Source organism: Corythoichthys intestinalis, chromosome 7 (assembly GCF_030265065.1).
Source record: "Corythoichthys intestinalis isolate RoL2023-P3 chromosome 7, ASM3026506v1, whole genome shotgun sequence".
Lineage (NCBI taxonomy): Eukaryota > Metazoa > Chordata > Actinopteri > Syngnathiformes > Syngnathidae > Corythoichthys > Corythoichthys intestinalis.
The window spans coordinates 39,959,626-39,980,892 of record NC_080401.1 but is presented as its reverse complement, the minus strand read 5'-3'; the positions used below and the strand labels follow the sequence as shown (position 1 = coordinate 39,980,892).

At 40.3% G+C, this 21,267-nt stretch overlaps 2 protein-coding genes across 2 annotated transcripts in view; one reads left to right on the top strand and one right to left on the bottom strand.

The window, feature by feature from the left end:
• cbarpb (CACN subunit beta associated regulatory protein b) overlaps nucleotides 1–6,477 on the bottom strand; it is a 38,925-nt gene extending 32,448 nt beyond the window's left edge. The window contains exon 1 of the mRNA XM_057841454.1: nucleotides 6,208–6,477. The gene's annotated coding sequence lies outside the window, so the exon portion shown is untranslated. The remainder of the gene's footprint in view (nucleotides 1–6,207) is intronic.
• Nucleotides 81–16,987, top strand: atp5f1d (ATP synthase F1 subunit delta). The gene is made up of 5 exons (XM_057841455.1): nucleotides 81–327; nucleotides 3,733–3,886; nucleotides 3,981–4,069; nucleotides 14,962–15,096; nucleotides 16,872–16,987. Exons 1-4 carry the CDS (start codon nucleotides 211–213, stop codon nucleotides 15,082–15,084), a joined length of 483 nt encoding a protein of 160 aa, XP_057697438.1. The 5' UTR covers nucleotides 81–210; the 3' UTR covers nucleotides 15,085–15,096; nucleotides 16,872–16,987.
• Nucleotides 16,988–21,267: the final 4,280 nt, after the last annotated feature.

Below are 21,267 nucleotides of genomic sequence, written 5' to 3'. Positions count from 1 at the left end.
TCTAGCTAGCAAGCGAGCTAACAACGTTCCTCTACTTCCGGTATCATTACGCCTGAAAGACCATAAGACTTCATTACCCAGTAGTCTTCTTTGGCCGCAAAGCCTTGTGGGTAGGTTGTCAACGTCCTTGTCCACCAAGCGCACACGGACTGGGGACTTGAGGATTTCTGCGGTTCACGTACTCGTGGTTCAAGTCGGAAAATATCCAACATGATGGCAGCAAGGTTTCTCCGCCGTTCTCTCCCCGTGCTGAGGCAAGCGCGCTGCTACGCTGAGGCTGCCTCTGGTGCCCCGCAGATGTCCTTCACTTTCGCCTCCCCAACACAGGTAGCCCCGGCGTCGGGATGGCTAGCCGGGCCTAGCGCGCATTAGCCGAACAATTTGCTCACAATCCGAATAAATGCATAGGCATACACATTCAGCAGAGTCTGTAATGTGTCTATTTTGCATCCAAACATTATAATGCGTTTTACCACTAGTTTTGGTTATTGCACAATTTCCAGTGCTGCATTACTGTTAGCCTAACCGAGCTAGGTAAACTTTGCTGCCATTCATTTATGGTGACCTGCAGTGAAAATAATTCAACCACGTAGGCTATAAATTTTTGTTTTAATGTCATACTATTTTACATGTTTTTATTAAGAATATGGCGTGACCTTGTTAACTAAATTATTATTGACTTGTGACATAATAGTTCCTTAACCTTGAGTTGTTCATTGGGACAATATAACCTTCTGGTTTTATACTGTAGTTTTGAATTAAGGTCCCTCCTGAAACATTAGTAATTGGTGGCAGAGGTAAGGGACCATGCTCAAAAAGAATGAGTCATTAAAAAGTACATACAGTGTATCATAAAAGTACGCCCGTCGCATTTCTGCATATATTTAAGTATATATTTTCATGGGACAACACTGACAAAATGAAACTTTGACACAATGAAAAGTAGTCTGTGCAGCTTCTATAATAGAGTTAAATGTTCCCCCTTCAAAATAACTCAAAATATAGCCGTTAATATTTAAACTAGGGCTGTCAAACGATTAAAATTTTTAATCGAGTTAATTACAGCTTAAAAATTAATTAATCGTAATTAATCGCAATTAATCGCAATTCAAACCATCTATAAAATATGCTATATTTTTCTGTAAATTATTGTTGGAATGGAAAGATAAGACAAGATGGATATATACATTCAACATACAGTACATAAGGACTGTATTTGTTTATTATAACAATAAATCAACAAGATGGCATTAACATTAACATTCTGTTAAAGTGATCCATGTGTAACCCCTGTGTCAGCGCCGCCCCGCGTTCCGCTCCCACCTCTGACTAGGCCGGGACGCAAACCCGCGCGCCAACGACGCTTCCACTCGGTAGGCAAGATCGGTAACCACTGCACCAATAAGCTCGAGCCAACGGCACAGCCGCTAGCGTCCTTACATGAAGGAATCGGCAGGGAGGTTTCCCCGCTCCACATGGACTTGCGTGTACCCGTTACACTCACCCCCCGAAAACTTCGCTGCCGATCCGGGTCCACGGCACCATTGTAACCCCTGTGTCAGCGCCGCCCCGCGTTCCGCTCCCACCTCTGACTAGGCCGGGACGCGACTCCGCGCGCCAACGACGCTTCCACTCGGCAGGCAAGATCGGTAACCACTGCACCAATAAGCTCGAGCCAATGGCACAGCCGCTAGCGTCCTTACATGAAGGAATCGGCAGGGAGGTTTCCACGCTCCACATGGACTTGCGTGTACCCGTTACACTCACCCCCCGAAACCTTCGCTGCTGATCCGGGTCCACGGCACCATTGTAACCCCTGTGTCAGCGCCGCCTCGCGTTCCGCTCCCACCTCTGACTAGGCCGGGACGCGACCCCGCGCGCCAACGACGCTTCCACTCGGCAGGCAAGATCGGTAACCACTGCACCAATAAGCTCGAGCCAATGGCACAGCCGCTAGCGTCCTTACATGAAGGAATCGGCAGGGAGGTTTCCACGCTCCACATGGACTTGCGTGTACCCGTTACACATGGATAGAAAGACTTGTAGTTCTTAAAAAATGAATATTAGTACAAGTTATAGAAATGTTATATTAAAACGCCTCTTAATGTTTTCGTTTTAATAAAATTTGTAAAATTTTCAATCAAAAAATAAACTAGTAGCCCTATTCTGTCCTCAATGTGTTTGAGTACACAAATTGACAGATAGCGAACATAAGTTCCAAAAAGAAATCAGACGGTGTGGCAAAGTTGCATGGGCTTTACTGAAGTCATCTCTTTTTGACAGGAGCACGTTTCTTGTATTTTTGTAACACATCACATCACAAAATAACATAAAATGTACACACACGTGTCCATTTGAGCAGTAGCACTAGCCAATTAGCTCACAAGCATCTAACAATGTAACTGCATTTCACCATATATGTGAACAAATTCAAATACACATCATCAATAACTATCTAATGGTCATGAATATAAACAAAGGAGGAATATAACTCACAAGCGATGCATGTATTAGACACAAACAGTGTGATGGGACCATGAGAACTGCCACTGAATACTGGATGCGGACGTTAGTTAGTCTGAATAGCACTGTCTATTAGTGTGAGTTCGCGTCGACATATAATCACGTCAGAAAAGCGCGCCGAAACCCAAATAATCCGCTGCACTGAATCGCCAGCAGAGGGCGACATTACGCCACATAACATATGCAAGTCACACCCAAGCGCCAGCAGAGGGCGGTAAAACTCCATAAAACACAATTAACAAGTTGGCCTTTCACTGTACTGACATTTAAATCTGTCTGAGCGGGCCTACTGCGTTAATTGCGTCAAATTATTTAACGTGATTAATTTAAAAAATTAATTAACGCCCGTTAACGCGATAATTTTGACAGCCCTAATTTAAACCCCTGGCAACAAAAAATGAAAAAAAAAATGCACATCCCTAAATGTCCAAATTGAGTACTGCTTTTCACTTTCCCTCCAAAATGTCATGTGATTCGTTACAGAAGGGCTGTCAGCATTGCTGCAGATTGAAGAGGTGGGGGGTCAGCCTGTTAGTGCTTAGTACTCTACATCAAATTGATGTGCATGGCTGTCACCCCAGGGGGAAGCCTCTTCTGAAGATGGTACACAAGAAGAAAGCCTGCCCATCTCATCAGACTATAGGACATGTTTCCAGTAATCCATGTGCTTTGTTTAAATGTCTTCGCAAACTGTTTGCGGGCTTTCTTGTGTACCGTCATCGAATTGAATTGAAATGTGATCACATGAAACGCAACCACCCATCGCATCCCCGCATTTCCTCCTCCTCCTGAGTCCTCACAAATAAAACATAACATTTCGGGGGGGGTTTCGGGTTTGGGCCTGAAAATGAAAAATAAAATTTTCGTTTTTTTTTTTAATTTTTATTTTTATTTTATTTTTTTTTCACGCTAGCGCCTACAAATAAGACATAAAATTTCAGGGGGTTTTGGGCTCGGGCCTGCAAATCAAGTTAATTGATCGGGCTGAGTCGGTCTTTAATACCTGCGGGCCTAATCTCTAATCTGGGGTGGTTACAGGAATATTACAAATATATGCATGTGACAGGCAAATTGAAGTTGTGTTATAAAATTGACAAGTAGGTTAGTTCATAAATCGGCTAGGATCTATTGCCCTATTCTCTTGTATCAATATTTAGATTATTTTTTAAATTAAAGTGACTGTGACATTAAATTTTGTTTTATTTGCAGGTGTTCTTCAAAGAGGCAAGCGTAAAGCAGGTGGATGTACCCACACTCACTGGAGCATTTGGTATACTGCCTGCCCATGTGCCGACATTGCAAGTGCTCCGGCCCGGCGTCGTCACGGTCTTTAACGATGACGGCTCTGCAGCTAAATACTTCGGTAAGTCGGACATTGCAAATAACGATTAACTCAACTTGTATTGTACTTTCTATACCTCATAAATTCATTTTTTCCACACGTGTATTTTATGTAGTGAGCAGTGGGTCTGTAACAGTCAACGCCGATTCTTCAGTGCAGCTGCTAGCTGAGGAGGCTGTGCCTCTGGACCAGCTGGATATTACTGTGAGTTTAAGAAAAAGAAAAAAAAGCAAGAAACACATTTAACCTGTGTTTGTTTGTAAACTATTTTTAATGAATAACCTTTGCTACCAATAGAGGCGTGCGAAATTTCCGATTCTTAGATTATTCGCGATTCGGCCGTGGATGATTCGAGAACGGTTCACAAATATCCGAATTCCGATTATTGAATTATACCAGGTAAAGCAGAAGTAAAACACAGTCAGCGCGGTCTTTGGGACGCATTGAGGAACAGACCGAGAGTAAATATCATGTTCAACTCATGCTGCTAGATAAAAAAAGAAAAATCATACCTAACTGCGGCTGACAGCCGCTACAAACAACGCCAAGTTGCTAGTTGCTACAAACATACGGCTACAGTAGATATCATATATTTGTAGAACTAGATGCAAAATGACAGACGAAGTCGGTGTTAGAACATGTATTATTGAACAGAGATATGAAATGACAGACTTTCCAGCGTAAGTAAACAGCTGCCATCTTAAAGCAGTAGACCTTTCTAGAAGGCTCTGTTGTAACGAACCTAATTAACTCTTTATCTAAAATACTCCTAAATCGGCAGAATCTTGTCTTGAATCTATCTTTAATGATGAAATAGTTTTAAAACTTTGCTCAAAAGTAGACAGAAGGGAAATTATGGAATAACGGGAGCAATTTTAACAACTGTAACAGTTGATTCACAACATTAAATTCATTGAATGTAGTTTAAAGAGCATACGACACGAGAAAAAAAGTCTTAAATGGCATTATTATGTGAATCAGAATCATATTTTGAGACGATTCGACTATATACAACAATTTAGCAAAGCACAGATGACGAGAAATTAGCCTTTTAATCTGCCAGTTAGCCACGCCTACCATTATAGGGCTTTAGCGTCCCCAACAGGTGGATGACGTCAGCGGTAGACTGGTCTCATCGATTTTACTATTCAGCCCATTGAGGGGGAATTATTCAGAACGAGGAAAACGCGACGAAGAAAGCCGCCAAATGTCATTGTTTCAGTCTCTCTACTCCAATATTTTTACGGGATATTCTTTTTATCCAAGTATTTTTCCCCAATAGCAATATAAATGGCTTGAGAAGGACCAGTCAGCCCGTCGAGGGAGAACTATTCAGAACGAGGAAAACGCGACGAAGAGAGCAGCAAAATGTCATTGTTTCTGTCTCTTTACTCCAATATTTTTACAGGATATTCTTTTTATCCAAGTATTTTTCCCCAATAGCTATATAAATGGCTTGAGAAGGACCAGTCAGCCCGTCGAGGGGGAACTATTCACAATGAGGAAAACGCGATGAAGAGAGCAGCAAAATGTCATTGTTTCTGTCTTTTTACTTCAATATTTTTACAGGATATTCTTTTTATCCAAGTATTTTTCCTCAATAGCTATATAAATGGCTTGAGGAGGACCAGTCAGCCCGTCGAGGGGGAACTATTCACAATGAGGAAAACGCGACGAAGAGAGCGACAAAATGTCATTGTTTCTGTCTCTTTACTTCAATATTTTTACAGGATATTCTTTTTATCCAAGTATTTTCCCCAATTGCTAAATAAATGGCATGGTCATGACAAATAACAGTCTTGTGCTGAATGGAATATGAAATAATAAAAATGCATTTATTCAGGACGACATGGCAAAATTACTCCATAATGGTCAAAACTGTCGACTTCACCTTTACTGTCGCACCTCCCGAACTATATTTTATGACACCTAAATCGGACATATGTCATTTCCCTTCCCCGGCTTCGGAGAATGTAAACAAACCAGAAGGCGTGACAGCTAGCCGACATGCTAACCCGAACCGAGTGATGTTTCAAAGTCTTCAAAGCGGAAAATCACACGTAACTATCCTGGATTATTTGACATGACGACCCGGTTGTCTATTGTCGTCGCGGATCGGCAAACCGCCCGGCGGAGAGCAATTTACAGTTCGTTCCCCAGAGGAGGGTGGCTGGAGTTGTTGTGCAGCTAACGGGCTTCTGCTAATGACCATTAGGACAGCTTTTTACATGCCTATCAATGATCAAACGTAAGTAGTCCTTCATTTAAAGGAAGTTTGTAGTGTTTACTTTGTAATCACTGTATTCGTATTTGACATAATACAAAACAAGATGTTTACTCACTTCCTCGTAAGTCCAATGGTCCCACAGTAAATATCCACGGTGAATGGGAACCTTTTGAAACTCCAAAAAGGCGCATACGCCTCTGCCTCATACAGAATGATTTTTCTGCAGCCGTTTGGCTGGCGTGATGCGAAAAATAAACGTATTAATCCGCAAAATCAGCTGAATCATTCGTCCCCATACACAACAGTACGCTGTATAGTGAAGAGGACGTCTTCTACCGTACACGTCACAGCGCCCTCCTCCTCAATGCAAGACCGAAGCCGGAAGTCACTAATTTTCCTGGCGCGGGATTCAAAAAACTAAATAAATATAGCGATCGCCTCCACACACATCCAAGCGGTCCATATAATTCAGGAGTAGGGCTGCAGCTATCGAATATTTTAGTAATCGAGTAATCGACTGAAAATTCTATCGATTAATCGAGTAATCGGATAAAACAAATATATTTTTAGGTGAAAAGCAATTATAAATATACATGAGAAAACAAGACATTTCATCTAATCTTGAACCATTTTCAGTCAATCAATGGCTTTATTTTCGATGTATATTGTTGAAAACAGTCAACAATTGCATCTCAGATGTAACTAGAATTAAAAAAAAGACAAATTCACTCCTTTCACTCAAAAAACCTTTAGATCTTATTAAAATATATATATATTTATACCTAAAAATGCCATTACGCTTGATAACACACATCACTTAAAAGTTAGGATTTTTTCCCACCTGTTTCAATTGAATTTCTATTTGTGTCAAGCCATTTTTAAGTTCTAGTTAAGTTTTACGCTACTCTAAACTCTAAGTCCTGATAGGATTTTGTGTTTTTGCAGTGTTCAAGATAAATGTATGATACAGGCTGTATTGGAGCACATTAGTGACCAGTGCTACTTGGTGTTTTATCCAGCAATGACTACTAAGCTAAAATTGATAGTTAGCATTATTGAGTTTTTATTTTACACCCTTATCACTCCACAAAGCTATGTTATGTTAAAGCCTGTATGTAAGACACGTTAGCCACGCATCGAAAGTGGTCATAATGAATAGAAACCTAGCCCTCCGCAGGGCTAACGTTACGTGAGCTAGTGACTCAGACAGTAACGTTAATCCTATTTTTTAGCGCTTAGCGCTCTTTATTAGCGCTTAGCGCTCTACTGCTTTAAGATGGCCGCTGTTTATTAATGCTGCCCAGAAGGGGCCGAGTCTATCATATTGCATCTAGTTCAACACATGTGAGCTCTATGAGACTCCTCAGATGCTACCTGCTACCAACTTAACATCACGCGGACTAGTTTTTAGCAACGTCGGCGTAGTTTGGAGCGGCTGTCGGCTGCGGAAATGTTTTTTATATTTTTTTTATTGCTTCTTCCTCTACGCACGTGACGTCAGCGCGTTGTCCCGCATTAAAAGTAGTCCGAGCGAAACGTGATGCTTAGAGCTGTCAAAATAAACGATTACTCGAGGTGAATAAAATTACTCGGATCAGTTTTTAAACTCGAGTTGCTCGAGTATTCGTTTCAGCTCTATTCAGGAGCATAAAATACCGCGTGTATTATGAAATAAACATGCTTTTTCGTGTCACAGGCACTTTAAAGCTGCTGATACAGAATGGGGACTGGAGTTTTTTTATTTACTGTTATTTTTGTAAATTTGTTTACTGTTATATGTTAACTTGATACTGAAATAGTAGTTTGGTTTAGGATTTTTGAACAATTTTGGAACTAATGTACAAAACATTTAAAAAAAAAAAAAAAGGAGGGGGGTGCATCAATAATCGTTTTATAATCGAATCGGAGCCTCTGAATCGTGATCGAATCGTTAGGTGCCCAAAGATTCCCAGCTCTAGTTACCAATGTTAATATATTATGCTTTACATCAAGTTAACACTGTATATGAGAAGCGAAAGTAGTACAGACACTATATGAGCACAAATATTATGCGCATGCGGGAACACGCGCACACACACATAGCTGAAATGAAGACTTTCTCCGTCTGAAGTCTAAAAGCAGTGTTTCCCACCAATGAAAGAGACTGTGGCGGCCCGCCACAGTCTCGTTTGGGCCCGCCACAGTCTCGTTTGCGCCCCCCCCCCCCCCCCCCCCCCCCCGCCGGAAAAAAAAACAAAAGATACTAATCAGATGCGTCAGTCAGCCGATTACACAGCTGTAGCCCACTCCACTCTACTAACCGCGCGAGTGAGAGCAGCATTTTAGAGTAGTATTTTATTTATTTATTTATTTATTCATTTAAGAGACGCAAGGGGAACGAGTAGGAAGAATGGGAGAACGAGCGAGATAGCGAGAGATAGCGGTCGCATGTCGTAGCAGCCCGCTGTTATTTTGTTATTGTTTTTCTTTATTATTGTTACCACAATCAAGTGGGTAAGCAAATACAGACTTCTCTCCTTCTTCCCCATATCCGGGGCATTACAATAGTTTGGATCGGACTTTTCGGCGAAAGTGAGCGGTGGACGGCCGTCTTGGACGGAAAGCAAAATTTGATTGAACTTGCGCAGAGAGGCGGGGCCCAAAATAAAGCCTTGCTCTATTTTCAGAGCGTTGGTCACAGTAAAGTATTTATTAGTTCAAGCAGAGTGAAATGATACATATTCACGGTACAGTAACGTCGTTTCCATGTCCATCGATTGGTAAGAAAAGGCTGTTTGTACGAGTGACGTGTGGGCGCTCCCGTCGGGGGGACATTTCGCGTGGAGTGGCTATTTTTCGGCACAACACCGACGCGCCAACTTCAGACAATTACGGCTGACGAAAGTTGGATAAATGCGCCCCCCCGCCCCCCCCCAATTTCGCGAGCTCTGGGACACTCGAAAAATGACTCTCATACCTCTCCTTGCTAAGTTAATGGTACCTCGATGTGCGTTTGTGTGGAAATTTAGTTCACGAACAACGGGGAAAAAACTATTCACCTTCTCACCGAAAGAAAGAAAAACTTTACACGGCCATTAGAATTCCCCCAGTCCTGTAAATGGGTCAGTTGACAGAAGGACTGTTATTGTTGTGGTAATTTAGTACTTATGAGGGTCAAATAAAAAGGAAAAAGGAGGGCTACGACGGCGGTCTGAAACCCGCGGCTCTTGGGCCGCATGCGGCTCTTTAGTGCTGCTTCGGAGGTTTTTTTTTTTTTTTTTTTTGGAAAAAGATGGGGGAGGGAAATATATTTTTTGTTTTAATAGGATTTCTAGGAGGACAAACACGATACAAACATTCTTTCAATTCATTAATATTGTAATGAAGTTAAACTTGTGGTGTCATCGTACAACAGAGTAGTCACGTGGTGCGCTATAGGATCCACTGCAGGGAAAATAAACATTTAATCATGAAGGCTAATTATGTATTTCTAGCCAACTTATTCATTTTTATAGTAGGCTAATATAGCTAGTATTGATAATTATAAGGCTTGTACAAGGCTTTTAATTTTTTGCTGCTCCAGACATACTGTATCAGTTTTTTTGGGGGGGGGGGGGGTGGTGTCAAATATGGCTCTTTCAACAGTTTGGGTTGCCAACCCTGAGTCACTACGAGATGTAAGTCGTACTATTGCTACGAGAAAAAAAGTCGCATTATTACATAGGGTAACGTAGCTGTAATCAGCAACGCATTTTACATACATGTACCGTAGCTGAGAGCTATAACATTAGCCTAGCTAATGAAATATTTCAAATATATCTTTGTTATGGTTCTTCTTGGGGGGAAAAAAATAATGGGAAAAAAAAAAAATTCGCCGTTGCACGACATGGTGTGGCTGTCCAACTCCGATGCAGCCCACCACCACAGTTTCAAAAAATCCTATGGTCAGAGAGCCTCCCACCACAGTCTCCTAAAATCCTGTGGGAAACACTGTAAAAGAATTACTAAAAAGTTTTGTCATTTTTCGCTGATTGGCTTTAGGGGGAAGTACAGGATTTTTGAACTAAAGCTTAATCTTCGAGTTAGCGGGGGTTTAATTACTCGGAGTTGATTTCAACAAATTCAGTGCAGTTTGTTAGTTATTTGGTAGTTTCAGGTCTGCAGAGTGGTTAAGCTAGCGCAAATCAATGATTCCTGATTAGCATACCGATAAAAAATAGCATATGCACGCATGAGAATCACCGATGAACCATACAATTAATAGTGTTGGCTATGTTTTCAGGATGAAGTTATTAAAACTTACAATTACATGTCAATAATTGTAGTATGAATAGCAACATTTGTGATCCAGCAGCTCTGCATGGAACAGGCTGTCTAGGCAAGCAGGGCGGAGTGATATCACATCAGTTTTTCACCGCTGATTTTTGTTTTTTGTGGGAACGAAAGCAGCTGACTGAGCACGAATGACCGAAGCACTCTGTGGTTAAAATACACATCTAGAAAAACACTCCTGCATAATGAAATGAATTACAGCAATTTGTTGTGAAATTTTTTGGCCGCATGGGTATTGCTAACAATGTTCTCCATTTTGAATATATTTAGCTATTCATTCATTCATTCATTCATTTTCCATGCCGCTTAATATAATTTTTTTTGGCATGCTAAGCAGTACTGGTGCACGATAATTATTGGTCCGATAATTATCGGTCCAATAATAAGAATTATGACTTCATCCCGATAAATCCAATAACATTTATAATAGGACCGATAATATGTACTGTTCTGGCTTTGCAGTTTACACAATAGTATGGGAAATCAGTTGACCATTTGCGGGGCATTGCTCCCACCTGCTGGTCAGAATAATTCAATGCACCTATTTTTTGTTACAGTAGTTTGGTTCAATCACTTACGCATTGCAGTGTCTAGCGGTAGCATTTACAGTCGTGAATGCTTTGTTACGTTTCCGCATTGTGCAGTTTGTTGTATATTGAGTATTGAATATGTGTATTTTTTTGTTGTACTTTCACAATATTAAGACGAGTGTCTTCCCATGAAAGCAAGAAAAGACCAAGCCTTGTGCTTTATGGAAGTGCATTCATTCTTAGCTGGCTGTCGGGCAGTGCAGAAGTGAAACGCACTGTTTTGTTCATGTCATTATAAAAAATCTGATGAGATCAAAGGCAAATCTATGTTGAATCCACCACAATTTTTTTAAAACCTCCAGGTGTTCAAAAACTCAGGTTATACATTTTCAAAATTATACCTTTATTATCGGTTATCGATATTGGTATCGGCTTTGAGGAGCAGGAAGTTAACGATATCGGTATCGGTTTCAAAAAATGGATACAGTGCACCCCTACTAAGCAGGCACCATAGACTCGCGCTAGCTTAGTCACCCTAAAGCCCTGAAACTAAAAAATAACTGACAAACTGCACAGAACATGTTGAAATCCACTCCGCCGACTAATTAAACCCCCACTAACTCGAATATTAAGCCTAATATCAAAAATGCTGAATTTCCCCTTTAGTTTGTGATTGGGATGGCTGGTGAAATGTCACCCATAAATGGCAGTGTCACCCCAAGCGACCAATATTAAGAACGAGCACGTGACTTCCGACTTAATGACGGTCAGCTAGCTGATGCTAGTGAACTAATTCTAGTTGCCGTTTCATTTTTTCAATGCACACTAACTTTACATCTTATGATCAATGCGCATGATTGAAAGGACACACTAAGACCTCCCTCCGACCAAACCTTCGGCAAGCTTCACGTGTCCACAAGGCTAGCAAGTCTGCACGATGCCATGATCACTGTGGAACAGTCAGCCCCTCCCAGTGTACTCGCTTGGTGCCACACACAAACCTTGGCGAAAGTTTGTGCTTGACGGGAAAAAAGGATCTAGGTGGCCTGACAGTTTGTGGTTATGCTTAAATCCAAGTTTAAAAAAAAAAATCTGACCCAGATCGAAAACACAATTTTAAGCATGTTTTGTCCCAAAATTTGCAAATATCAGTATTTACTCTACAAAATGAAACTATACTGTTGTTGTAGAAGGGTTTTCATTGTGTCCAGAAATAGTGATAAAGCCTGACATTCTTAAAATAGAAAACTGCTTCTTTCTGGGAAAAATGGAGTCCGTTGTGAGCAAGTCGATTCCTATTATAGATTTGGGTTGTTGTAATTAGATTTGAGGAATGGGCTGTCCTCATCTATGTTGTTGAGACGTTCATAACAACCTCTTTATTCTGGTGCGCTTCCCAGCAGGGATATACTCTTTGGTGGTAGAAAGCATTCGGTGAACCTGTGCTAGATTTCTAATTAGCTCTAATTTTGGTCCGTTGAGTTGTTGGTGACGACCCATCGGGTAGTCTTCGCAGTTAAACTTGACCGTTTAAATGTCAGGCTTGTTAATGCTCCACTGCGATTTTAACCCCGCCTCGTTTTTGACCTTGGGCAACATCACTATTAACTTGATTCTGAAGGACTAAATAAGCTTCCTCTCCATGCCCACCCCCTTCTTTGAGTGTGCGGCAACAATGCACATGAGGCCACGTTGCTAATAAGGAGGGAAAGGTCACTCACTGTTGAGTTATAGCAGATGTGTCAAATCCCTACTGGGAGACCTTTAACTTGCAGCCATGTTTGGCATTTCTACTTTCTAATCGCTACTGTGACAAATGGAGCTTTCAGAACGAACGCGGCACTTCTGATTTTTCTCCAGCCGATTTCCGTCACAATTCACCTTCCACCTAGTCCTCTGTTCCTTTTTGAAGGTGATTGGTTGTATGAGCATATATGTATGATGGGTAGGAGTTATTTCATATATATTTTCAAAGCTATTAAAGATATTTTTGAATCCTTTTAAAGCTTTTTACTAGTTTTTAAGAAGCCCCTCTATTACTTTAATTCATAGTATAGTAGGAGTGGGAACCTCTTGGTACCTCACGATACGATACAATTTGCGATACAAAGCTTACGATAACGATGATCTCACGATATGGCGATACAACGATTATCGATACATTGGTCAGGAAATCAACCTAAGATATTCTACAAAACGACTAATAAACAGAAAAACAGGCTTCTGTTGTGAATTTGAATGAGTTTACCACTAGTAGACATTAGAGGTGTGCAAAATTTCCGATTCTTAGATTATTCGCGATTCGGCCGTGGAAGATTCGAGAACGATTCACAAACATCCAAATTCCGATTATTGAAATATGCCAAGTAAAGCGGAAGTACAACACACTCAGCGCGCCGCGCGGTCTTCGGGACGTAATGAGAGCGGAGCGAGAGTAGCTAAACATCATGCTTCTCATTCTAGAGCCTCAACTCACGGCTCTAGCTCAACTCATGCCACAAGATAAAAAAACACAACAACATACCTGACTGCTGCCGAAAAGCTGCTACAAAGTACTTCCATATAATGTTACGGTAGATATCATTTAAATAGGACTAGATGCAATATAGATTCGGTAGCGTTAGCAGCACATCTACAAAAAGCTAGATGCGGGCGTTAGTAAACGGCCGCCATCTTAAAGCAGTACACTTCCCTGCAAGGCTGTTGTAGCGAACCTTCCAAGCAAACCTAATTAACTTTTTATCTAAAATACTCCTAAATCGGTAAAATATTGACTTGAATCTATCTTTAAAATAGTTTTAAAACTTTCACATGTCGAAAGTAGACAAAAGGGAAATTATGGAATAACGGGAGCAATTTTAACAACTTTAACGGTTGATTGACAACAATAAATTAACTGAATGTAGTTAAAAGCTGCTGATACGGAATGGGGACTGGAGTTTTTTTATTTACTGTTATTTTTGTATATTTGTTTACTGCTATATGTTAACTTGATACTGAAATAGTAGTTTGGTTTAGACTGAGAGTATTTTTGAACAATTTTGGAACTAATGTACAAAACATTAAAAAAAAAAAAAAAAAAAAAAAGGAGGGGGGTGCATCAATAATCGTTTTATAATCGAATCGGAGCCTCTGAATCGTAATCGTAATCGTAATCGAATCGTTAGGTGCCCAAAGATTCCCAGCTCTAGTAGACATCCAATCCATTTGAACTGGGAGGGTGGCAGCGAATGAACCATCAGTGGCTGCCAATGCTAGGTAGGCAACGAGGTAATTTTGGGGCATTTCAGATCATTACTTTATTGATTTTGAGTCACTTGCTGTTGATTCCGGGGGATTTCCTGTTGATTTTGGGTTACGGAACAGGAAGTGGCCGATGAATCTCCCAAATAAATAGGCAGTGACTCAAACGCAACAGGAAGCGACCTGTAAATGCACTAAAATGAACAGAAATTGACTTGTAAATGGCCTGAAAATCAGAAAGAGTGACTGTGAATGCTCTGGTTTCGAATGAATAAACGTTCGTTCGACCCTCCCAGTCTAAATGGATTGGGCGTCGAGCGTCATCAATGGCAGCCATAGAGTTAACTGAGACACTATTATAGTTGAAGATTTTGATAGCAACTTGTTGGTTCCTTTTTTTTTTTTTTTTTTTTTTTTTTAACACTGACACCTTTTTAAACCAATATCTCGATTCTTGGCAGGTGCATATCGATAACCTTTTGGGATACAAAGTATCACGATATATCACCTTTACGATATTTTGTCACACCCCTACAGTGTAGTATAATGTGCAAATTAATTCATCATATTGAAAATAACTGTAAACATTTTTCACAATTTGCACAGTTGCGGTGTTCTGTGTCGTCTATGTATTTGTTTTATTTCAGTGGCCAATTGTTTAATGAAATCTGTATCCAGTTTTGAGATGGAATGATAGCATGTTCATACTTATATTTCCCAGCACTATTAGTGAATTTTTATTCATCTCCATTCTGCTTTCAACTCTCCATTCTTGCTCCTCGCAGGCTGCCAAGGCGGGTCTGGAGAAAGCCCAGGCTGACCTGGCCGGCACATCCGACGAGGTGGCGAGAGCAGAGGTCCAAATCAGCATAGACGCTCATGAAGCCATCGTCAAAGCGTTGGAGTAGACCTCCCCCGTGGTATGGCCCAACACTTGACTTTAGTCACCAGTTTGTCTGTATAGAAAAATATGGAACGAGTTGATTCACACTCACCACTCATCTTATGTGAAATATTGTATCTTGCTGGTACATTTTCTTGACGCATATACTGTACAGGGCTACCTTGAATTGCAAGTTTCATGTTTTGCCTCAACACAAAGCTTGTAAGTTGGCGCACTCTTAAGACGGACTGTCACAGGAAAATGCTGCGCCTTGTCTAAGTAGATAAGAGACGCTTGTTCTCAGATGTTGTTGGTTAGCATGTTTTTTTTCCCCGCTGACGCAGTGTGGTTTTCACAATTTTTTTTACCAATTACATGGAGAAGAATGAAGCAAAACTGATCATGTGCAGTCGCACAAGACTCCAAAATATTCACCAGATTCTCCTTCAGTCATTAAACAAAAGAGGATGGATCAGTGTTGCTGTTTTGCATCAAGCTAATAAGGAGATGAAAATATCATGCCAGGCAGGCGAGTTTTTCCTACTTACCATTGTTCACTTTTGTTCTTGTTCAATAGCGTACCACACATCACCTTTGTGCATTAATATTCATGTCGTTAGCAACTGTTGCTAGAGGGGGATCAAGCTTGCGTTTGTCCCTCATGGTAGATGCATGTAAATCGTGTAAGAACGAGATGTTTACTGAGCTAAACCTACCTATTCGGTCCGAAAATTGTCACTGGTGCCAAATTCACTGGTAAAAATGTGGAAGAACATACAAATGTTCAGTTAAAGTGATGGCTTGAGTGTCGAGAACTGAATAAGACGTGAAAAAGAGCCGTCCTGATCCAGAGGTAGCTTTTTTATCGACACCTTTTTCTTGTGTGCATTGCCTTAAACCACTGACAATGACATTTTCATGTTTCAACAAGCTATCCTTTACCACTATATGCCCTGTCTTTCTTATATATCATATCTTCTGGTTGTCTTACGTCTCTGATCGTTCTTGGGGGTAATTTATATTGCTATTTTTGTGTAGCGATCGCAAATGCTACTCAGTGACAGCCAACGAATACAGTTTATTTCATTTCTTAATTTTATAATTCATTTACACTTCCCCCTTACTAAAGTTTTTTTTTTGTGTGTGTGGCGGTCAGATACCATTTTAAATTTTTTCAGGTCATTCATTGTGAGAAGCAGCACGGCAAAACGCCACGCTAAAAAATAAGTAAAAATATCAAAATGGCTTACCTCTTCGGGGCAGGCTGTAGCAGGCATTGTCATCTGTAGGATCATGGCCCCCAACAAAATTATTACTGCATATGAAGGTGAATGGTTTCACCTTGCTTGCGTTAAACTGGTCTTCTGGACATCTGCACAAGTTGATCCATTGTTCACATTTTTTCCTCTGAGTTTTTGGCTTCGGGAAACGTATAAAGAAAACATCCTTCATATGTCATAATGTCTAGAGTCATTTCTACAAGTTCCATAGCGACAGTGTTTACTCGGCATGTTCTTTTTTGAAAGATTACCGGCAAAAAACAAGCAGTACTAACATGGGTTGTATGCGAGGGCACTTCTATGTTGACCCCCTTCCGGTTTGCCATGCTGACGTCACGCAGCCTTGCGGTCTAAAAACAGCATTCATGCAATACGCTATTGCCTCATATGACGTTCTATGTGATATTTTACACGTCACCTGTTTACTTAAAAGAGTTTATTATTAAAGCTAGTGATGGTATTTCACAGGTAATTAATAACTTAATAACTTTATACTTATCTCAACTCCCACTGCCCTCTCTTTTACTTCCAGGTCATTTTCGCTCTTATTTTTGATGGAACATCCTTTCGGCATCTCCAGCTGTCCTGTGGATTCCATGCTTGCTTTGTACAGTGGACAAATAAACAAAATAAATTTATTTGGAATTATGTGGTGAACTTTGCATCCTTGTTTTCGTTCAACCTCAGCCTACATGTATTCTCAACTAGTTGCTGTCTCGCTGGTTGGCCTCTTGGTGGCAGCAGATGTCAGCTACATGTAAAGAGAGCAAGTACTGTGCTTTGTCAGATCATCTGATTATTATTTAACTGACCTTTAAATATCCCTTTAAGGAAATAAAGGAGCACTACAGCCACTTTGAGTTGAGATAACATCTGTTTGTTATGAGCGATGATGCCCCGGGCCTTGTTCATCAAGCTGGAAAAAGACCTCCATTACCCACTCCATGGGAAACTGGAACCTCCTCCTCTTTCATAACTAACTCGAAGCACCAGTTCATTCATTCACATGTTGGATTCAAACCAGTTTGTTATGAATGTCATGACTCTGGAGGCCCCTAAACACATTGGTGCGCGCAAAGAAAACTCTTTTTTTTTTTTTTTTTTTTTTTTTTTTTAAATTTTTTTTATTAACACCCAAACACTCTGAGGCCTTTGCAAAGGTCAGGCTTCTCGCTTCTCAGCAACTGCATTAAGGCGATATTATTTCAAATCACAGAATGGACTTGCGGGCTGATGCCTCGGATCAGTAATAAGAATAATAAAAGCTTGACAACTCATGGACCTGTCTGTAGGTTTTCATCAAAATGCATCACATTTTAGACAGACTGGGTTAAACCCATATCAAGCAGCTATTGAATGCACTTTTATTAAGGAGTATGTTGATGAGACTGGCCATTTGTATTGTCTCAAAATATAAAAAGGTGTTTAGGGCATGTTAAGTGGTTGAAAAATTGCTTTTGCATCTAAATGGGGTTGTTGGCAAACTTTTTACACAAAGTACCACCCAAAAAACCCCAAGTGCTAATGTAAGGATTAACATTAACCCGAGGGAATTGAAAAGTTGTATTACTGGAAAATGAAATACCATTAAAATAGTCCAACTGTTATGAGGAAAAACTATAGATTATACACGCCTGTGGTCAACAAACTGGTTTTATAAGTGAAAGGCAAACATATTTATGCATAAAAGATAAATACAACTGAACTGCTTGGGCAGTGTTTCATTTGAAGACCACTAGAGAGAGCCCCTTTACCACTATTACCTGTACCACACTTTTAGGGGCAATGCACTAAGATAAACAGAGCTGCATCAAGTTTGTTACTTAGATAATTATTTGATCGTTTGAAATAGGTGACGCGAGTGCTTTTGTTCGGTACCGTTTTTGTAAAAGCACATCAAACATGTTAAGACAACTTCTGAACGGGTTCTAAATTTCTATCTCCTTTGAAGTATAAATGATTAGTATTGGTGAAAACCTGCATTACATGTGCAGTTTATTTTCTTAATACCAGAGGCCCAAATGAATGACATCAGCTGTTCTGATGGCCTTTCAACCCCCCATTCTGTGCAAATTGTTTCAAAATAAGACATTCTTTCGTTTTACATGCTCATATGACGATTTCCAAATAGAAGGCATTGATTGTCATATACTAGTGGCATGACCAGAAAACATTTTTGACCCTGGCCTCTCAATTTGTTATGAATGACATGCATTAAACTTGACCAGACTGTAGAACTCCTGTCACCTAATTTTACAAGTTATCCCTTTCATAAGACCCTCTTTTTAGGCCTTCAATAAATCATGGGGTGGAGTTAATATGCTTCACCATTGACATTTAACTCCTCGTGTTTGTGATCGTTCATGCTGCTGGACAGCACAGCAGAACTGTTTGTTCGCCTGCCACTATTTCGAAAAAGCGGCTTAGGGCTTTTTTGGGGCAAAATGAACTGAAGCTAAGGCAGGTTTTGTTATTATGTCATTATGTTTTTGTTTTAGAATTGTATCAAATGGCACTTGAGATGCAGTATATACAGTAGCATCAATGACATGCTTCATGTTTCAACATTGGCATACAGAAAATTAAGTCATAATGTCGATAATTAGTACAATAAATGGAAAAAGGCTCCAAGTGTCAGAAATGACCAGGAAGGATAGTTCAAAGCAGGACTTCTCAAATACATAATACAAAATACTTTTTTGCCGTACAAGAAGAAAGTGTGATTGCACATCCACTCAAAAGTTGGCAGTGGCGCTCTCATTTTCAGAGTGTGCACAGTATATTTTAACCAAAAAAGACGAGAGATGAAGAGCTAAGATGAGGAAATATGACGAAGTGGATGTAGTGTTTGGCTTGTGGCTTTGACTTTTAATAAAATGAGAGACGAAGAAATACCAGTCTGTTTACTGGGTCTAAAAAGGTTTGCAGTGGACAGCAGGAAGCCAAATCAATTAAGACGTCGCCTAAAGACATTAGACCCAAATAACATTTATAAGCCGCTTGATTTTTTTTCCAGCAAAAACGTGCCGAATATTGACAACAGTCATTCCAGCGAGCACTGTTAGCATTATTTAAAGTGGCATACCAAGTTGCTCAGTGCAAAATAACCCCACACCATAGCAAAGGAACTGATACTGCCTGCAGCAAAAATAAAAACTGTCCCTCTGTCCAATGAATGTGTCGTTTTTGTTCTATTAATTTATCTTTTCGGTCAAATTGTTTGGCATATTGGAGTTAATGTTGCTTAATCAATTTGAATTTGTTATTATTGATTGATTTTATTAAATTTTATTTTTCAGTATGAAATGGTCAAAAAAATGTACCCCGAGTGTATTTTTACAGTTTGGATGTGACTTTAAAAAAAATTTTTTGTTGGTTTTTTTAATTGATGTGCTTTAAATCTTTTCTGTTACAAACAAAACAATGGTAATAAGTTACTTTGTTGTAAGTTTATCTATACTACTTTTTTTCTTTAAAATCAAAAAGTGCAATGTTATGCAAAGGTGCTTCTAATAATAATTGTATTGACAAATGCTACTATTTACAGTGGCGAAAGAGAGTTGGGGGGGGGACGAAACATTTACAGTGCCCACCATAATTATTGGCACCCCTGAAAAAGATATGTTTTTTAGCTTCAAATATGTTTTTTTTGTTCAAATAATATGGGACCTTAATGGAAAAAAAGAGAAAAACCCAACCTTCAATACAAGTGCATTCATTCAGTGGGGAAAAAAATCCCACATAAAGAAAAAATTATTTGACATCAAATAATGTGTGTCACAATTATTAGCACCTCTGGTGTTAATACTTTGTACAACCCCCTTTTGCCAACAAAACAAGGTCTGGGGACTGCGATGGCCATGGGAGGAGCTTGATTTTGTGTCTGGTGAACCATTTCTGTGTAGATTTGGCCATATGTTTAGGGTCATTGTCTTGCTGAAAGGCCCAGTGACGACCCATCTTCAGCTTTCGGGCAGAGGGCAACAGATTTTGATTTAAAATGTCCTGGTATTTCAAAGCATTCATGATGCCATGCACCCTAACAAGGTTCCCGGGGCCTTTGGAAGCGAAACAGCCCCACAGCATCACTGACCCACCCCCATACTTCACAGTGGGTATGAGGTGCTTTTCAGCATGCGCATCTTTCGTGGCACGCCAGACCCACTTAGAGTGTTTGTTGCCAAAAAGCTCAATCTTGGTCTCATCTGACCAAAGCACACGGTCCCAGTTGAAGCCTAGGTTGGTGTGTATTTTTGAGTGAAAATTATTCGAATAGATTTAAGAAAAATCATCAGATTAAAACGTTACAAATTTGCAGTGTGAAAGTTAGTACAAGTCAATACAGATTTATTTTTGCATTGATCATTTAGCCTATCAATTAGTTAGGTTCATATTGGTGATAAATGTTTCCCTGATCCCCGTTCACCGAATCAGTTTGGTTTTATAAATGTCCTGTCCCCAGTATTTTTTTATTTATTTATTTATTTATTTTTTGATGTTTGTGAACTTCATTTCCACACAAATGCACATCGAGCTACCATTTAGCTTAGCAGGGAGAGATATAAGATACAATTTTCGAGTGTCCCAGAGCTCGCGAAACTTGGGGGGGGGGGGGGGGGGGGGCGCATTTATCAAGGTTTCGTCAGCCGTGATTGCGTATATCCGATCGCTGTAACAGCCCTGCCCCTCTGCTACTGAATGCGTTGCTGACTCTGACGGCGCTCTGACCCGCCGCTGGGCGCAAATTCATTCAAATTTGCCAGCGGGCTTCCGCGACATCGCTATGCCTTCTCGCTTCCCTCCACGTCACAGCTCCCCGTCCGATCGTCTCTTAAGGGGACCTCGTATCGTTAAGGACGTTACAATACACAATGAATAGCTTGCCGCTGAACCCTTCACACTAGGCTGCTGCTAGTTTGAAACGGCAT